This window comes from Panthera onca, chromosome B1, assembly GCF_046562875.1.
Source record: "Panthera onca isolate mPanOnc1 chromosome B1, mPanOnc1 haplotype 2, whole genome shotgun sequence".
NCBI lineage: Eukaryota > Metazoa > Chordata > Mammalia > Carnivora > Felidae > Panthera > Panthera onca.
Genome location: NC_138342.1, coordinates 105,997,771 through 106,019,220, shown reverse-complemented (window position 1 = coordinate 106,019,220; position 21,450 = coordinate 105,997,771). Strand labels below are relative to the sequence as shown.

The window sequence follows — 21,450 nt, the reverse complement described above, 5'->3', positions numbered from 1 at the left end:
TGGGACAGTATGGGTTGATGGATATTGAGTAATTTTTGTTCTAACATTATTCTAAGCAGTTCACTTAGAACTGTTAAAGTATTTTATTTGTCCTCACAACAATTCCATAAAGTCACTTTTATTATGTAGTATACCTATTACATTGATAAAAAAAAAAAAAACAAACTGATGCCCAGAAATGTTCAATAAACTGCCCCACAATTAATAGGAGAGTCAGGATTCCATTCTACACAGCTTCATTCTCAAGGCTGTGCTCTTACCACAAAGCTAAAGACTTAGTTCTTAGGGTACAGATTCCATTATTCCTATGCTTTGGTGTAGGACAAATGAAGGAGGTTGTATTTACTGCCTTTTTGAGGTTCATGCCAGGAAGTAGTTAGGTTGTACCTGCCTTTCTCCAAGTGGTACTAAGCACAGTGAGCCAAACATGCATATAACTATGACCTTGGGCAGAAGTTTTCTCCATCCTTAATGATTTGACTTTATAAGCCTCTTAGAATTCAGCTCTTTGCCTGGAATTAGGTCCCAGCTTCTGAAAGAAGTTCATGCATAGCCTTTCCTCTTATAGTGCATGTCAGTGTCCATTCTCTTCTGGATTTCCTTCTGTATATCTCTGGTCAGAACTGCTTAGCTCCCTAGGTGACTCTTCCTTCTAAACGTGCTTTTCAACTGTTAGGAGAATTCCAGAAGACTCATTCCTGCCCCCCTTTTATTTCTCTATTCTCTCTCCTAAAGTGTTCTTATTCAGTGCCTTGGTTTTACATGTGCTGTGAGCATTGATGACTCTCAAATCTGTATCTACAGCCCTGACGCAAACCTAAGCTTCACACTCATAGTTTTAATGTCCCAACTGATATCTCCACGTGAATGACTAGTAGTCACTTCAAATTGGATTCAAGTAAGAACTCCTGGTTTCCCCCATGCCTGTTTCTCCTCCAATGCTACCTATAATGGTACCACCATCTGCCCAGGTGTTCAAGCCAAAAACTTAGTAGATGGCCATTCTGGTTTCTCTCTTTCTTTTAGTTCCACTTACAATCTCAAATGTTTTTCCAAATACATTCAATTTTCATTTTTCCACCTTAGTACAAGGACACTCCATCTTTTGTTTGAATCAGTATATTAATTAACACCTGAAGGGTCTCACTGGTTTCTCTTCTAATAGCTTCTTTCTACAGTCCTGCCTCTAACCCAATCCAAACAGATCCGTTTATTTTGGCCCCTGTTTGAAATACTCCAATAGTTTATCACATAAATGATTTTAAGAATTTCAATAAATAAATAAATAAATTAATTAATTAATTAATATCTCAACTTCTTACCATGACCTAGGAGCCCTTGTATGGGCTACATGAGTTGGCCCCTGCCTACCTCTCTGAGCCTGTTCTCACTCTGGTCCACACTCATAAAACTTCCTAGTTAAATTCACCATGCTTACTTACATTCCACAGCCCAGTTCTTCAGCCTAAAGATCACTTCCATAAAGAAGTCACCCATATTAACCATACCTAATAGTCCCTTGTCACTCTCTTGTTATATAAGCCTATTTTATTTTCAAGGCTGCATTCACCATATTAAGTAATCTTCTTTATTTCATATTAAATTGCCTATCTACCTCACAAAGCATGCCAGCTCGAAGAAAGTGGAAACTTTGTCTTGTTACCCATACTAAAAACTCAATGCATGTTTATTAAATGAAAAATAGCTTGAGGTCTTCTATATACCTCAGTCACCTCTGCCAGCAGGAAGAGACTACTTAATAGCAGTTTCCCAAAGTGATTTTATAAATAGGAAATTAGTAACAAACAAAATAAATCACTAACCAAATCATCACAGGATCAACATTCACAGGCCACCTTTTACTGATAACTCCTCAGAACACTCAGATTCTCTTTTCTGACCCATTACACAGCCATCCGACCTACTCGAATTTACCTAATATAAGCCTATAGAGGGTAGGGATGTTGTGTGGGTAAGAAATATTTATGTCTTTGAGACTCTTCTCTGGAAAACTTAGAAATCTTCATTTCTTACTGTTGATAATAGGAAGAAGTGAAGAAGGTGACACACAACTCAATCCACCAAGTGTTACAACACAACCATTTTCACATCTTCTCTGAAAAAGGTACCATATCATTTTCTCCATTTTAAATGGGTTTCAGTAGATTAACAGAAAGTTTTTAAACTTTGAAAACACAAATACTCTTATTGAGGCTAGTGGCTGGGTTAAAAATGGCCAAAATTCTTTGATATTCCTCTTCAAGTGGTGAAGTGCATTTCTCCTCCTAGTGAATCTAGGCAGGTCATGGTTGCTTTGACAAAGTATTATGGAAGCGATGCTACACCACTTCTAGGACTTTTCCTTAAGAGCACTGGCAGATTTTGCCTGAGGTTCTTGGACCCCAGAGCTACCATGTAGCCCATTTCAGCTACCTGCCAAAGAACCATATTGTGAAGCCCTGAGACCACAAGATCAGAGACAGGGGGCCAGCAGAGCCCAACCTTCCAATCATCCTTGCCGAAGTACCAGACGTTGAGTGAAGACATCTTGAACCTTCAAGACTGCCCAGTTACCAGGTAAATACCATTAAGTGATACCAGTCAATCACATGAAGCAGAAGAATCTCCCTGTGAACCCAGCCCTGTAAATGAACTACATGAACTACAAATTCATGAGATAGATAAAAATATAAATAAAATTAAGTAATTAAAATTTTAGAATGACAAGTAAAATCATTGTTTAAATCCTCATTTTAGCCATAGTTAGTTATTCAACAATACATGGACACAATAAGGCTATGGGTTAATATCACAGAATTTCTAGCAAAATTAAGCATTATATTCAGTTAGTCCAAAGACTAATGTTTAATGAAAAAATAATCAAAGTTTACAAAGGAAAATGTACTGACCTGATAACTGCATTTGTTGAGGCATCAGCATCTGAGGCATTTACCAATAAAACATCTGTTCCAGTGGGTGCATCTTCAGGAATTGTTGTGAAATACATTTTACTGGCAAAAGTAGGGACATTGTCATTGACGTCATCTACGATGACATTGATTGTTCCAGTTCCAGTCAGGGCAGGGGATCCTAGAAGGAGAAGAAAATCAAGTTTTTAATGTTTATAAGTAACAAAGATAACAGCAAATTTAACATTAATTAGTTACAGATAACACTACCGGAGACAATTTAGAAAACATCTCAAAGTGAAATTTCTAAATGCTACAAGTGATTGAGTGTTTTTTGATTTTGTTACAAGTATTTTCATTTATAAACTGGTATTTCAAATCTTTTCTGATGATATTGAACAAAAAGAGTATGTCAACGTCTTATTCTATTTGAAAGGTGCTGATTCGGCAATGAAAAAAAAACACAACAATATCATTTAAACACCACAAAAGAGGCACTGCTGGTTTCTCTGAAATTGCATTAAAATAGCTCACTCCAAATTTGGAGAATACCCATGGGCATTGAATATCTGGCCAACTGACAAAGCACAAAAACTAAATTCCTAGCTGTGACTATCAATGTTAATATCAAAAATTTGGGTTTCTGGGTCTTTAAATTCCCTATTCTCAACTAATACTTGTTTGTAAAGGAAAAAAAAAAATAAAGCTTCAAGTTACATCTCAAAACCACGATCTTCCACTTGGTGGAAATAACATTATGTAGATGAGCTGACTTGGAATTATTTTTGTTACATTTATTTAATATTTAATATAAATGTGAAACGATTAATTTTTTATTTCCTATTCCAGCTCTGTTATCAGCATATAATGAAAAGCCAACATTGAACAAAACCTTGGCATACACTGTCCGTACTACACAAAGTTAACAGACTCTTTGTGGTGAAGGTCAGAAGCCATATTTGGTTAGATTCTGTGGGGTGTCCCAAAACTAAAAGTCAAATCAACTGTCTTTAGATGCATGTTCAAAATCAGTTTTCAAACTTTAATCTCTCTAAATAGAAACAATAGAGATCTGTTTAACTGTGTTTATCTAAAATAAAATAAAGCCCTGAATACTCTCTTTTTCTGTTTAAGGTATTAAAACTTTCCATAAAATTATTCCCCCTTATATGAAATTTAAATTCTACTTATTTCTAGCACTCAACACTTTTTAATAAAAACCATCCATTCATTCACTCATTCATTTCTCTGTAAAATGTCTATGGTGTTCCCTTTTACTCCTCACAGAATGGTGTTGAGATTCACAACCTTCCAGTATTTTTTTTTTCTAGTAATCCTGTGATTTGCTGATATTCCCTTTACTACTATTTAAACCTGTTCTATGTTCTTAGATTGTAACTACTGATGGTCTATAACCAATGAGCTTTTATGCTCAAATATATAGGAACCAAAATCAGACTAGAACAAACAGACTAGAAAATTATGGAATGCAATGGATTTAGTGATGTTATATCTGTGCTCTATACAAGGAAGCTTGAATTCTCCATGAGATGAAAATGCGTATGACCAGTTGAGCTAGGCACTGTGATGAAGCATGACTGCTCCCATAAATCTATGCAATTAAATTTAGGCTACATGGTGATAATTATTGCCAAATATATCTTTCTCAGTAAAGTATTTTATATTAAACATTCCATTTCCATTAACATATTTTTAAATTCATGACTCCCAAAGTCTTACCTTTTATTTTTTTTTAATTTTTATTTATTTTTGACAGAGAGACAGAGCATGAGTCGGGGAGGGGCAGAGAGAGAGGGAGACACAGAATCCAAAGCAGGCTCCAGGCTCTGAGCTGTCAGCAGAGTCCGACGCAGGGCTCAAACCCACAAATCGCAAGTTCATGACCTGAGCTGAAGTTGGACACTTAACTGACTGAGCCACCCAGGCACCCCAGAGTCTTACCTTTTAGATGTTTGATTTTGTATTAAAGGAAACAAGAATTAGTCTTTACTATTGCTTATATGTATAATTAACTATAAATTACTAAAAGAGTATAATTGCCTTTTCACTAGTCACTTGATGTTAATAATGGTAAAATGATGTCACAAATATTTCATACACAAAATAGATTTGGAAGTATTATAAACACTGGAGAAGCACATCAAAATAAGACTTTAAAGATCTCACTCAACATATTAATAATGATCATATCCTTAGGTAGGCAAGTACTGGTTTAAGAAGTTTACATAGACTACATTGTGTAATCCTCATCAGTTAGTACCCCTGCTATCCCCAATATATGTTTAAATAAGCTGATAATTGGATTAAATGATTTTTCAAGGGCATAGACATAGTGAGAGTGCTGGAATTTAATCCATGGGACTTGGATGTGAAGCTGTTTGCCACTGGCAAAAAGCTGAAAGGTGTTGCTAGCAGCTGAACGGGTGCCACTCAGCGAGATGTGCTGGGACTCTGGACAAGCTGGGCCCAGAGAACAACATAAGGCACAAGTTGGAGAAAATCCCCAAGTCCATAGGTGATAGACCCTAGTTATTTGCCAGTTGAAGTTTGTGGGGCATTTGGAGACAGCACTCCTGTCAGAGACTTTCAATTTCTCATAAGGGTCCTGTTAAAGCTAACTAAATACCTTCACGGGTATCATTGATGATCAATGTTTGGACTAAATCTCTTATATATGTTTAATTATGTACAATTTGGTGAAATGGAAGTTAATTATCTGCATCATGTTGGTATTTCTTCCACTAGTTACATTTTTAAGAAAAAGAGGTAACTAGAGGATAACTGTGTTTTCATGTGGGCAAAAGAGGATGCCATGGGAAGGACAGTGTGCACACTAGGATGTATTGAGAGAGGGAATAACTAAATCAAGTCCCTAGAAGCAAAGGATAGGAGGATATGGAGGGCTCTTTTATATAGTTTACTGACATTGAACTCTACTCACTAAATCTCAGTTTCCTTTTCTGTAAAATGGGAATAATAAGCATAGAACGTACCTCAAAGAGGTACTGAGGGAAATGTAACATGCTAAGGATAGTGACTGGTATATAGTTAAAATGTATTCCTTGTTCTTGTACTTGCTTTAGACACAAGAAAAATGAAAACTTTACATTAGGAAGGTCCATTTTCTTAATATTAAAGATTTCAATTTTATAGTTCTCAGGATTTTTATTCTCCAATGAAACTTTTGACTCAGCTCTATGATAATATTATTCAGGAAGATATTTTGAGTCATCCTTTCTTCTTAATGATTCCCTTGTAGTGTAACAAAATGAGACACTTAGCTCTCAAACCTTTCATAGCTTTTTGGAGGCCATGTTGATTGGAAATTTAAAGATAAAAAATTTGGTACTTTACAGTGAGAGTTTAAAGAAGACCTAAATATTTCTGGTATGCCCATTGCTCTCTAATCAACAATACTTAAACTTGTTAAGAAATATCCCAGTAACTGTCAAGCAAAGGTTTTATCCTTGGTATTCTAAAGTGTCTGATGACACATATATGGAAAACCACATAAAATGATGACTAACTCATTTGGTCAGGAACATGTGATTTCTTTCTTTGTCTCTAAACTACATAAATATGGTTGCTGATGTGTTTTCTGAATTAGTAAGCAAAAACAGAAAAACATTGTTTACCCAGGAAAATATTCAGCAAGTTCAATCTCAGTGTCTTCATACCAGAGAATACCTAATTTTCCAAAAGATTTTAAAAGCACACCAGTGACAACAAGATGGTCCCAGCTTGAGAAGTAGCCTCATAGGTGATCCCATATCCACATGGGAGCAAAGGGTCCCCTATGCTTCTCTTAGTAGCTGCCACAGCCCAGTTTATAAGCACTTAGGGTTCTTTTCCTATTTTCTTCAAGAATTGTCAGAATGAACCACAATTCTCCAGTGGCCTCCCCTTCTTGTTGCCCCAAAGGATGTGCATGCAGGTCTTATCTACTTTTTTCAATTTTATAAGGAAACCTTACAAACACATTGTTCTAAATTTCTAAGTCTTTTACTGAGATTTAATTAACCCTAAATTTGAATTCTTCTTCCAATATGTTTTAACTTTTATTCTTGGGAATGGGACCTAACCGCCAAACAACCAGATCCCATCTCATCCTTGTCCACTAATAGAGTGAGCTCTGGAAGTCACTGCCTCTGAACTTTAGTCAGGAAAGTGAAATCAAAGGAGAAAAATGGAACGCCCCTGATTTCACATAAATCTTATTTCTACATCACTGGTCTCAGATGAAAGACACAAGTTCCCTAGTTGATGGCCCACATAAATTTTAGCACTTCCTCTCATCTGCTAATTGAATGATGAAGCCATGTTTTCATCGTTGCTTTTCTGTGTTTGGTTGTCTTTAAACTCTCTCCCTCTTAACTATGTGAGGAAGTGGTCTAGGATCCTTATGTTCCTGTTTCCTAACAGTTTTTGTTATGTCCCTTGTGAAGTGCAGCACAATGCCTACTGTTACTTTATCTTTAGTCCACACCTCTCTGTTGGCTCTAGGCTGACACATGAGACTATCTGTTGTCTCTGCTTGCAAGTTACCAAAAAGCCTCAATATTAGTATGTGAAAAACTGAAATATTAATCATTCTGTGTAAAGGTAGTCCATATTTTTATCTATAAATTGAAATATAAATGTATATATATACATATATATTTGTATATACATATTGTTGAACACTTACTTGAGATCATGTATATATATATTTTTTATATATGTATTACTCATTTAATATACAGATTCCATAAAATAAGTATTAATTTTTTTTGATAAAGAATTTGAGACTCAAAGAATTTAAGCAATTTATTTATATTCAGCCATAGTGGAAAGAGAGAGACAATTTTGAACTCAATGCCATTCTTACTATAGATGTTTTACTCTGTATTATTATTACTATCAATGTACTCTGTCATATCCTCTATTAAGTTATAAGCTAATAGAAAGCAGGAGTAATTTTATTTAATTCATCTTTATGTCAACCCATAATGCATACCATTAGACTTTGTTCTCATTCTGCAGTCTTTTCCTTTGATTCTTTATATGGAAATCTGGTCTAGTGACTGGCTGAAAGTTCAAAGAACAGAATACTTCTAGAAATATACATCTGGGAATACAGGCCTTAGCCTAAGGCTGGGGTCAGAGAAGAAAACTGCAGACAAAGGTCAAAGTTTTGGAGGTAGTCTACTACTTATAAACAGAGGGTCCCAATTAATACTGAATCCCGGGAGAAGAATCAGAATACTAGGGACCAATGTTTAGTTTGAATAGGTCTGCTAATGATGAATTATATAGGCAGTGGCGTAATAGAGCAAGATTGTTCAATTTCATCTTGGATTGATTTATGAAAAACAGACACAATCAGAAAGAAGAGGCAGGATGTAGTGACACAGACTCCTGACAGATGACAGTGAGCCAATGAAAAAGGTTGAAGGTACAAATAAAATAAAAGGTCAAGGCCTCAGAAATTTATAATTATAGAGGCCAGGAGGTGCAGTGGACATTTGAAATATACTTATAAGTTGGAAGATAAGAAGAACTTCAAATTTCATTTTGTATAATTTTATGTATTGTATACATTCATCTGTATACATGTATATATATACATATATATATATATATATATATATATATATATATATATAAGTGCAAAAATAAACATGAGTAAATTGGTAGAAACCTTCTGAAATTTTTAGAGCAAATATCAAACAATGCATATGATTCTGAAAAGCATTTTTAAAAGGGTGTGAAAATAAATCACACACACAGAGACTGTTTACAACTTAATCTTCTGATAATCCATTATACTATGGTAGTTTCATGCTCTGTGTGGGTCATATTTTATATTTTTGAATTTGGAAAATGATTAAGTGGATATTGGCTTTTAACACTGGTGGCTTAATATGCTCAAATATATCAACATAAAGTTCAAGTTAATTTAAAATGAGATTTAAAAAGAAAAAAGTTTTAAGCAACTGCTCTACCAGAAAATACATTTTTAGTAAGTGTAATAAATGAGTCTAAATGAGTAATTAAAGTTCAAAATGTAGGCAGATTACATTTTTTATGTTAACCCTTATAAATTAAACATACTTTCATGAAACATAAAAAACTATTCTGCAGAAATAAAATTTTTGCTTAACTAAAATCTGTTGCTTTGCAACAAAGCCGATTTCATTCTTGACATTAAACATTTGGTGAATAGGTCCTCTGGATGTGTGTTTGTTGTAGTAAAGTATTAGCTTCTTTTTTTTCTTTCCCAAGAAGTAAACACATTTTTCTCACAGTAAACCGTCCGCTGAAAATCTGAAATTTCAGCCGTTCTATATTAACATTAGACCTTGTGTGGTTAGATTTAAATTTGAATTCAGCAAATGTATAAAGCAAATAAGTACGGAAACTTTCGAACACGAACAGAAACTGTGTATTTTAAAAATAACATTTATAATGTAATTTATTACTGCTAATTAGTTTTACAAATATATTTATATAAGTTAGGTATATATACTCTTAGATAACACTTGATTTTTAAATTATTGCTGTAGGAATCTTCACCAAAAACACCATAATTCCTTGATAAATTCTTTTACTAAATAGAAGTGATAAGTAAAAAAGGGAAACTATTTAATAATGTTATGAAAATGACACTGAAAAGTCACACAACTATATGAATGTACTTAATGCTACTGAATTGTGCACTTAAAATAATTAAATGGTAATTATGTTATATATATATATATATATATATATAGCCACAATTTAAAATTTTTATAAAGTAATATATAATGTTAACAAAATATTTTATCCCGCACAAAAAGCAGGTCTTGAGGAATTACTTTTTAGAGGACTTTAAAAGAAAATCCTCAATACATGTTGAAACTCTGAAACATTAAAGGCTACCTCAAATGCTAAACACAACTTGCCTCCTGCCTACTTAGTGAAAATATCTAATTATATATTTATGAAATAATGATCAAAACACACTACAAAATGATTATGCTTTATCAGGATAAAATGAAAAGACTTTTTGAAAAGGTAAAAAAAAATTCTCATAGTGAGGTCAGTTTTTACGACATTTAATGTTTATCTTTTAAATCATATAAATATTTTCCTTAATATTGCAAATAGTTTGTATCCATTTCAAAGTTGGGTCCTTTGTCCACTCGTATTTATAGCTTACATGAATAAATAGAATCTACACTGAAATTATTTTATTAAATTTTAATTCTATGCAACATAATGACAATCCTAGCTTTCACTTAACAATTTTAGAAGCTAAATCATTAGTTTTTGTATTTGTATCTAGTGAATATACAAATGAAATTTTATGTAGGAAGAATTTTTCCTACTAAAGAGTACCTGGTTTTAAAAAAAAGTATTTAAATAAATAATTTATAATAATATAATGTCACTAACATATGTGGTACAAAGTCTTACTAGAAATAAGAGGAAGCAAAACAATTGTTATCAACTTTGGAAATAAAATTCTCATCCTAGGACAAGTATTTTGTTAAAGTAAGCATATTTGGCCCAAGATGGACTCATTCATGTTAAGTGTCACATCAGCAAACCAGAACTTAACTAAGTGTCTGTGCTCAGTTCTCCAGAAACAGAGGTCAACCAACCAGTACTTGCCTCTTCAGCACAAATTACCTTAGCTCACTCCAAGTCTTCCTTATGCCTATAAGGAAAGTAACCTCGCTTTAACCAATCAGCAAATGCCCTGTATAATGTCCTCGCTCTTCCCGTTGAAGTACTAACCAGGCCAGACCCTGCTTAGCTTCTGAGATAAGACAAGATCAAGTGTGTTCAGGGCTGTAGAGGGCTTATCTGGTCTACACAAATCTCTTGCCTTGTACAGCTCTGTGAAGGTTCTTTCTGTCTACTAGCTTGGATACTGTTTGATTCATGAATTGCTGAACAAAAGCCTATGAGATCAGTAACTTGTGGAAAAAATGTCTTTCAGCAACTCTGATGGAAATAACCAAGACTGCCTTAGATGCAAATATACAACAAGTTAAATACAATTAATTTTTTTGTAATTGAAGATAATCCTGGCTCTATCTGACTTACGGAACCACTGGTGCCTTGTGGAAAGCTCTCAAGCAATTTTCATTATTAAAAATGTTCATCATAACACACAAGGCAAGCTCTTCTTCAACATTTTCCCACAAATAATGCTGACAAAATGCCATCTTTCTGGAACATTTAAAAAACAACTATCTTCCGATGTAAAATGTCATATTCCACATTTCTGACCTCTCTTTTGATTATAGAGCCATTTGTAATGCAATGACTGTCTCAGCTTAAACAATATGACAGATAGCATTCATTCAAATGTCATCATATCTTCACCAAGAAAATAAAGCATAGTTATTAGCCCTTTTAGCTTTTAGAATCAAATTTTGCAAAAGCATCATGTTTCCCCTCCATTAAAAAGTAATTTTCTATCCCTGCATAAGAATGAAGTTTAGGCCTTCTTTCAGTCATATGATAAATGTCCTTAATTAGAAATGTTAATAACTGAACTTTTCCCCTCAGACCTATTAGTTATGCTAACACATAGATGCTTCATAACTAAACTTTTTGGTCTAATCTATTCACAGAATATCTCTATATCCCTTTGTATATTAGACCAAGAACAGATAAAGAATAATGTATTTAATTTGTGAACTGATTAATTTCCCACCTCCAAATTCAATGCCAACATACACACATAGCACAACTGATTCATTGTATGTGTACATATGTGTGTATCACACATATTGTATATTAGAAAAATATCTAACACTCGTTTTACACTTTCTAAAACCCTTGGACATGCATTTCCTGATTTAAGGAGAATATTAATCCTTTGATTTCAAATTTATGAATATTCTTATTTTGCAAGCTGTTTTAATGGCTAAAAACCACTTGGTTTTTAAGGGTTTTTTTTTTTTTTAAATATAAAAATAACATTTAATCCAAAGAAAGGAAATTCTTATAAATGTGGTCTATGCAAAACATATCACAGTAGACAAGCTAATATGTGGAAGCAGTGAGTAATGGTTTAGAAATGTTCTCCCTGACAGGGTTACCAGTTTTAAATCCCATTTTCACTGAAAAACAGCTGCATGCTAAGCCAAGTTGCTTATCTTCTCGAATGCTTAGCTTTATTTTTTTTTCTTTTAATTCATAAAATTGGAATAATAGTGTCTAATTTACAGTGCCATTATGAGATTAAATGAGATGATATAGTACAAATTCTGGCACATACAAGCCCTCAGAATTCACGGAATGGAAAGTTTATGACTTTCCACGTTGTATCTACCCCAATGTCTTCTCTAAGAACTAAACTTTCATGTATATCTCCCTGACATCTCCACTGGATATCTCATATCTAAAATGTACCATATCCAAAAATTAGTTCTTGATAATTTATCTTAAAATTCTTCTATCTCCCTGTCTCCAAATTTCTAAGGCAAATATTCTAGGACTCCTGTTTGATTCATCTGTTTTCCTAACTTCCCACGCCTCCTATTCGATCATCGAGTCCCACTAGCTCTATCTTCAAAATGGATAAGATATTTAGCTCGTTACCTCCACACCGTCACCTTATGCCAAATACTATTATCTCCTTCAGGGATTGCTGTCATGGTCTTTTAACCAGCATCTCTATTTCTGCTCTTGCTCTTTACCACCACTACAAAGCCAGATCTCTTCTCCATGAAACCAGATCTTTCCAAAATCTCTCGGCACTCTCTGTCCAAAACCCTAACAGGGCTTCACCTCTTTGTTTGAACAAAATTAAAATTCTTTACCCTGCCCTAAAACATTTGTGTGATCTAGCTTCTGCTTCCTCCATCCTCCAAGAGTGTCTTTTTTTCACCCTTGTCCAGCCATCCAGCACCTCTTGCAGTTCTCTGGGCGTGGTCAGCTCCATCCTTGCCTCAGGGCTGTTTCATCTGCCAGCAACACTGTTTCCCTAGATTTCCACATTTCACTTTCTTGACTATACTATCCTCCAGTTCCTCACTCTGTGCCACTTAACCTGCTTTATTTAACTTCATAACAACACAATATCAAGATGCTTGTTACACATTAATATAGCCTATAGAAGCAGAAGAATCTCATTGACTGTAATCAGAATTCACTTATAAGGTCTATTAAATTAGCTTCATGGGGGCGCTTGGGTGGCTCAGTCAGTTAAGCATCCAACCTTGGCTCAGGTCATGATCTCGTGGTTTGTGAGTTTGAGCCTTGTGCCGGGCTCTGTGCTGACAGTTTACAGCCTGGAGCCTGCTTCACATTCTGTGTCTCCCTCTCTCTCTGCCCCTTCCCCATTCATGCTCTCTCTCTCTCTCTCTCTCTCTCTCTCACACACACACACACACACACAAATAAATACCTTAAAAAATTAGCTTCATGGTTTGATTTTAATAAATGCAAAATGACAGCTGGCAGGGATCATTGATAATATTCTCATCTTCTACCTGGAAATTCTAATGAATTTTTTTGTATCTTCTCCTACCTAGCAATTTAACTCGAACAATGGCTAAATTTAAGCCTATTTTCAAAAGATCAATATTGAAATTACTGATTCTAATTAATTTGGCTTCACGTAAAAATATTTTGAACATTGATTCAATGTATTTGGAAAAATAAAAATAACAGTTAAATGTCTTATTCATTAGAGTACAATGAACAACATATAAGAAGAAGAGCTTTATTAAAATTGCATTTTTGGAAATCTGTGTTATTCAGAGAGTCAGCAGATCCTAATTCGTAAATACAGTATACATGAACAAGAACTCAGTTAACAGGCAGAAATCCTTGATATTGTTCTTGACTCTGTCAGTCTCATTCTTCAAGCTCTGGCAAACTGCCTAATTATTCCAGGCCTCACTTTTCTTATCTCAAATATAAAGAAAATGGTCTGGTTCATCTCCAAGAAGTCCTCTGGCTATAAAATTATTATTTTAAGTCAAATTTTTCTAATTTGAAAGTGTTTCATATGTAGTTCTCTTTCAAAATCCTTCCATATTACACACTGAAATACAACAAACATCCCTCTATTGTCGTATCACCTTGTTTTAATGTTTTTTCACACACTAATTCAGTTCCCTGAAAGAGTAGTGGCAGACAGTAATGACTCACAGATTCTAAAATTTCTGGTGAGGGCAGAAAATAATCTTGCATTAAAAGAACGTATGTATATACATATATATATATATCAAACCTGAAAAAATTACTTGTATAAATGTATATCTATTGGAACGGTTTATCTAAACACCAAAATTCCCATGACAAAAGTGAAAGTTTTCATATTACGTTTATATGAAGAGTCATAGGCCCTTATTATTAAGCCATGTGAAGCTAAATACCATACGTGTGACATATTTCTATAGCTAAAAAGGTGCTGGGTATTTGAGTGATATGGAAGGCTCACACTTTTTTTTTGTTTTGTTTTGGGAAGCCCATGTATTAAAGAATTGCTAAATGGTAACACTTCAAATGCACATAATTTCTTCTTATGCAGATTTTGAATTAGTGAATTAAATTAAGAAAAGGTAGGGGGCACAGCAGAGAGTAGAACAAGACCTACCTAGAAACATCTAATAGATAACAGAATTGAATGAGATCCAGAAGGTTCAAGGGAAAGTCATGAGAACATAGCTCAACCAATATTTTAAGTATCTGAAACTGAATTAAAGCCATAAAATGCTTCACTGGGTCCTTACATATGACTGCAATTTATCACATCACACTAAACACTCCAGAGCCTTAAACACTTGTGCTGTTTTTTCAAAGCAGAGGTCAATTTGAATGACCACAACCAATGTAGAAAAACTTCTGGAATTTCAGCCATGAGTTTACAAAGATTGGTGCTTTTCCTTTTGGTAGGACCTTTGAAAAATCTGCAAGTGATAAATATACAACAATAAACTAAAAGCCTGGTAAATAAAATATGAAATAACAGTTGCATATTAAAATAACAAAATGGTGATGATTGATTATCATGACTTTTTACCCATTAAATCATTTTATCATTTAACAAATGTTTAGTAAGCACCTGTTATGTCACAGGTTCTGTTCTGGGTGTTTCTGGCAATTAATTTTTTTTTAAGTTTATTCATTTATTTTGAGAAAGGCAGAGACAGCACGAGTGGGAGAGGAGCAGAGAGAGAATCCCAAGCAGGCTTCGCGCTGTCGGTCCAGAGCCTGACATGGGGCTCAAACTCACAAAACTATGAGATCATGACCTGAGCCAAAACCAAGAGTGAGATGCTTAACCTACTGAGCCACACAGGTGCCCCTCTGGCAATTCATTTTTGCACAAGACTTAGGAAGTTACATTCTATTGGAAGGATATCTATTGATAGAGTTTGATTACTCCACACACTCATGTATGATATTAGATTTTCAGATAATAATTGGTTTTAAGACAAAATCACAACAAGGCAAAGTGATAGTAAAACTGGAGAGAAGGGATTACATTAGATTGGTGGTCAGATAAGTCCTTTCTGAGGGGTGCCTGGGTGGCTCAGTCAGTTAGGTGTCCGACTTTGGCTCATATTAAAATCTCACGGTTTGTGAGTTCGAGCCCCACGTTGGGCTTTGTGCTGACAGTTCAGAGCCTGGAACCTGCTTCGGATTCCGTGTCTCCCTCTCTCTCTCTCCCCTTCTCCTGCATGCACTTTGTCTCTCTCTCTCTTTCTTTCTCTCAAAAATAAGTAAACATTAAAAAAAAAAGAAAAAAAAGGTAAGTCTTTTATGAGAAGTTGACATCTCACCTAGATATAATGGCAGAATGACTAAAACATGAATGTGTCTGGCCTTAAAAAAGAAAAGAAAAAAGAAAAAGCCAGCTACAGGGTAGAACACTTTAGACAGAGTGAAGTACCTGAACATGGGGGCAAAGGCAGGAGAAGGTTGTCAATTTTTAAAGGCCAGATTATCTGACATTGGCAATTTGCAATAAAAGTGATGGCAACTACTCTCCAGAAGCAAGTCACCTGATTGGTGACATTTACTGGTTTCTGTGTGTCAAATGTTTCCACACTGGCTGATGTCAACCCATCAACACGATGACACTGAATGCAGAGCTGGAGGTGACAGTGGCTGAGCCTGCCCAGTTCGGGAAGGCAGGTGCCTGATAAAGGTGGCAGTGGGTGGGGAAAGACCAAGTCAGAGAGGTGGACAGACACCAGGTCACTGAATGCTATGTGTCATGGTGAGAAGTTCAGGCTTTATTCTCAGAAACACTGGAGTGTTTTTAAGCAAGCAATAGGGCATGATGATCTAATTTATAGTTTCAAAGTTCATGAGATGCTTGAAGAATGTACTTTGGGGAGAAAAGTTAGGCAGTTAGGGAGCTATTATATTAGTCCTGGCTTAGACCAAGGTGTTGGTAGTGGAAATGAAGAAAGTGGAAAAATTCAGGATATTTTTCAATATCTTTTTAAGGAAGAAATCTACTTGCCAATGCAGTTGTTGAATGTGGGGATATGGAGAAAAGGGAACGAAGAAGGATAACAGCAATTGGGAAATTGTGGACAAAGAGAAATTTATGGAGGGTAGGGAGTCAAAAAATTTTATCTGGGCTTACTGAGCTTGAGATGTTCAGCAAACAAGCTGACTAATATTAAACCTAAAAGTAAATCATTCTCATATTTATTTCTGCCAGTAAGCTTTTCATGTAGAAATTGGTATATTCATTTTATCAATATGAACATGAGGGTAACTTAACCAAGGTTATGTGGCTAAGAAATGGCAGAGGTGAGATTTGAACTTCAGTTTAGCTACAAAACTATGTATTTACCTCAGGCTATACTTCCATTTTGTAACTTAATTCTCTGAATTAATTTTTTAAGTTATTGCTTTGGGCTCCCTGATAATTCACTGCAACTTACTACATTAAAGTCATATTATTTTATTTATTGCATATATAAGACAATGGTAAGGAAGACTCTTATAAGGAAGGCTACTTGGGAAGAGAATGCTAAATCATGTGAAGGGCATTAACTGCTTTATAGCCAATGCCCCTCTTAAAAGCAACCACATAGTGATAGGTTCTCTGTAGTACCTGCATTACTGTGCCAAGCTGAAGCTTTAGCCTCCTAGGAATTGGTACTTGGTACAAACTATTTCTATTTCTAGAAAAAATAACAGGAATACAGAATTAAGGGGAATATTTATATTTTTAATTATACACAAAATATTATTCTGAGTTATACTTTCAACCCATTACATTACCATTTAATAATTTAAGCCTATAGGAAAAAAATGAGGTCGAATTATCTTACTCTGTTCTGGTTTTGTTATTTAGCAATGTAACATTCAGCCCCCCCACACGTGATAGTGTGGTTGTAGCTCATTTTAAGCAGTAGACAGGAGTAGTTAGAGAGTTTCCAGATGTGCTGCTTTATACTCATGCAGTCAGTAAATAAAAATAAAATGAGAGTGCAATGCTAATATTTTCTCTCCCAAAAATATTAAAAGATTTAAAGGTTTGCTGATAAAAACAAAAACAAAAACAAAACAAAACAAAAACAGCTGATTCAAGTATTACCATATTGCCAGAGTTGACCTATCTCTGGGCTGCCACAGGTAAGAATTTTTAAAAAGCAATGGGAAAGTAATTTGTGGGCTAGAATAAAACTGTCAAACTTTTTTCTTGTTTAGAATGCTTTGATATTTCCTGGTCCTTAGAACATGGCAAATTTGAGAATAACATGGCATCTGGGATCTAAAGCTGCCATATTTTTCTGAGTTTTCTCATGTCACCTACCAATTTGACTTTTAAATCAAAGAAGTGAATCTGTATTTTAAATCTTGTGTCAGAAACTTCATGGTTGGAATACAAGATTAAACGGCAGATTCTTAAGCCTGATACCTCAAACTCATGTTCTCTCACAAAAATGGTTTATTTGTGATACCCAAAGTATGCAAATGAATGACATATAAAATCATTGTCACATAGGAGTTTTAATGACTTTAAAATAATTCAGTACAACTTCCCACACAACTTCTGATTGTTTTCTACATGATCCATATTAAGTGATCTTCAGATACCTAACTAAGTACTTTTTGTCTAGGAGCCTCAGACACATGAGCTCATATCAGGGCAACTCAAAAAAAAAAACAAAAAAAAAAAAAACAAAAAAAAACAAAAACAAAAACACTCTCATCAAAATCTGTACTTTCGGACAAAGTTTAAGAAATTCTCAGGGTGCCTGGGTAGCTCAGTTGGTTAGGTGTTCAACTTCAGCTCAGGTCATGATCTCAGTTCTGTGAGCTCAAGTACCGCATCGGGCTCTGTGTTGCTAGCTCAGAGCTTGGAGCCTGCCTTGGATTCTGTGTCTCCCTCTCTCTCTGCCCCTTCCCTGCTCACGCTCCGTCTCTCTCATTCTTAAAAATAAATAAACATTGGGGCGCCTGGGTGGCTCAGTCGGTTGAGCGTCCGACTTCAGCTCAGGTCACGATCTCACGGTTCGTGAGTTCGAGCCCCGCGTTGGGCTCTGGGCTGATGGCTCAGAGCCTGGAGCCTGCTTCCGATTCTGTGTCTCCCTCTCTCTCTGCCCCTCCCCCATTCATGCTCTGTCTCTCTCTGTCTCAAAAATAAATAAACATTAATAAATAAATAAATAAATAAATAAATAAACATTAAAAAAAAAATTTTAAGAAATTCTCTAATTTCCAGGCTGCCAAAATGCTGAATCTCATTTACATCTCCCATCATGCTCTCTAACACCATATTTAAGGCACTAAATGACAAACTTCCAAATACCTTAATTTTACTGATAATCTGAATTTCCATAACTTATTAATACTCCTATCTCAGTATTTGGCAGGATCAATATATACATGGTCTTTCCATTTCTCATGTAGTGCCAATAATCCTTTCTAGAAATTAGAGTTATACTTCTATTATTTGTCCTGATATTAAGAATTTTAGATCCCCAATTTTCCTCAGACTCAAGGCTGATGGCATCAGTTTGACTCGCTGGAACCAGGGCTTGGTTCTTGCATAGTCTGCACATGTAGATCAATGTTTTATTGAATCTCCTCCTCGTGAAAGTTACTCCTAACAGGCTCATTCACCCACGTCTATTAGAAGAAAACACTTTTAGCTCTATCATTTCAAGGTTTTTGTTTTTTTGTTTTTTATTTTTTGTCTTTGTTTTTGTTTTTGTTTTTTTTCCCCAAATGAAATGTCCCTTCCATATTGTCATTTTGATGGAGAAATAGCACTACAAGTGATGGTTAACTTTGCTGGTCAGTCCACAAAATCCTCTTTAACTGTATTTTGGTTGAACTATAGTTTTAAAAATCTGTGGTCTTCTTGAATAGTGAAACATTTACTATAAAATACATTCTTTGGAAGTTGAAAAGAAATATCTGCTACAAATTAAAAATTTCTAAAGTAGTAAAGTATAAAATGAAACTTAATGTGAACTACGATTTTTAAAAAATGTTTATGAAACCAATACATCTATACATCTTTTAATAATAATACTTATGTAGTAAGGGACAGGGCAAATATTTCTAAGAATTTTACAGTATTTAAAGTGTATGAAGTACAATTCTTATTAAAATCATTATATACACTATGTTATAGGCATATTTAGCAATTTAACATAGGTTGTATCAATTAAACCTTATAATAAACTACTTTCTAGTTATTATTATCCCAATTGTAATGAAGAAGATACTGAAATTGAGAGAGATAGTACATCTTACCTGAATCACAAAGAAAATTATGACAGAACCAGAATTCAAACTGAGATAGATTCAAAGTAAACGTTTTTATCATTTTATTATACAGATTAATACTAAGTTTTGGTTTGCAAATAAAATGATTTTGGCAATCAATATTATTTTTTTCAAATTTGACTTTGCCTACACACTAAAAATTCAGTATACTCTGAACTTGCAAGTAAGCAAGTAAGCTATGCTAAGGTCTGAATCATACTCTGCCACATAGCTGTGTGATCCTGAGCAAATTATTTAACCACACTGAGTTTGGGTTTACTGTAAGTAAAATCAAAGTAACATGCAAGGTTTTGAGATGATAAAGAAAAGTGATGTATAAAAATGGGTTAATGTCTGTAAAACCTGTTATACTGCATGACACAGATGGATATAGATATAGATATAGAGATATAGATATAGATATAGATATAGATATAGATATAGATATAGATATAGATATATGTAAATTTCCTTCTTCTTCACAATATCCACCACCCCTTGACTACATAGACATACAAAAATAATTTAAATTCTCAGAATCCCCTGGTTGAAAACAAGCACTCTTGTCTACATGGTTACATTCTTTCTCTACCATGATTTTTGACTTAGAATATTCCAAAGTACAAATCCTCTGATGGAGAACTTGTGGGCTGTGCCCGCTCATCCCAGATCACCCTGCGCTGCAACCTAACTCTTGCAATCACATCCTGCTTCCCACCCAGGGATGACTTCTCTGTGACACACATTCTGTGCACAGGTTTTATAGTGAGTGATGCCTTAGCCAACTAGATTTCTGGTCCTGGTTTCTCCTTCCCCACTTCACTTTTACAAAGGCTATGTTTTCACACATGCATAGAACTGACCACACATTTCCAGTACTAACTGGAGAAGGAAGCTAAGACTGGGGTGTTTTAGTAATAAAACCTTGGTTGTAAATATCTGACTACCAGTGTCTACTCATTTTTTTTCTCTCTTCTACCCAAGTGACTATTGAAATACTGGATTGATATGAGCAATGTAGTAGTGACTGTATTTCTTACATAAGAATGCTTACCCTTTGTGCCAACTGACCATGAAGCACATTACTGACTATGCACATAATAAAACATGTTTCAGATAAACTTGGTTTAAACTTTACATGGTTACCACACCATATTCTGTTCATTATTCCTCAGGATTTTATAGTTTGCAAAAATATAACATGGTCATTCACACATATTTTCAAAAAGGCAGAGACTGTGGTTTTCTCTGTAGGCAATAGTCTCAGATAATGACAATCCCAAGAGTAAATGGCAAATAATATATAAGAGCCACCTGAATTAATAATCATTGGCACTATCATCTGAATACCGAATATAAATCGATCATGACTTGTAATCTCAAAATCCCCTGCTCTTTTATGAGAAGTGGTGACCTGAAACAATATATTGTATACTCCAAAATTGGTCATATATAACAAAAACTTAATGCCATGTTCATCAAAAACCTATCAACAACAGTAAAACGAGGACAGTTGTAAACTCAAAATTGTTCTTCTGTATCAGTATCCACAAATCTACATGAATATATACTGTATTCATGAATACAAAATTATATATGTAGATATAGATATAATTTTAGTCCTTTGAGGTTCCAACAAATCTCTTTGGCTTAAAGCAATTTCAACAAAATTTTAGAAACTATGTCAACATTATCAAATGCTTTAATCCTTAAATAATAAGTTGTGTGGCTATTTTTATAAATGAATGTCACATAAGGCAATGTTTCATGATTCATTAATGCCTCT

General features: G+C 34.6%; 1 protein-coding gene across 1 annotated transcript in view; it reads right to left on the bottom strand.

The window, feature by feature from the left end:
• Positions 1-21,450, bottom strand: part of FAT4 (FAT atypical cadherin 4) — a 180,762-nt gene that overhangs the window by 56,421 nt on the left and 102,891 nt on the right. Inside the window, exon 7 of the mRNA XM_060654229.3 lies at positions 2,910-3,090. Within this exon, the coding sequence (XP_060510212.3) occupies positions 2,910-3,090 (181 nt within the window). The remainder of the gene's footprint in view (positions 1-2,909; positions 3,091-21,450) is intronic.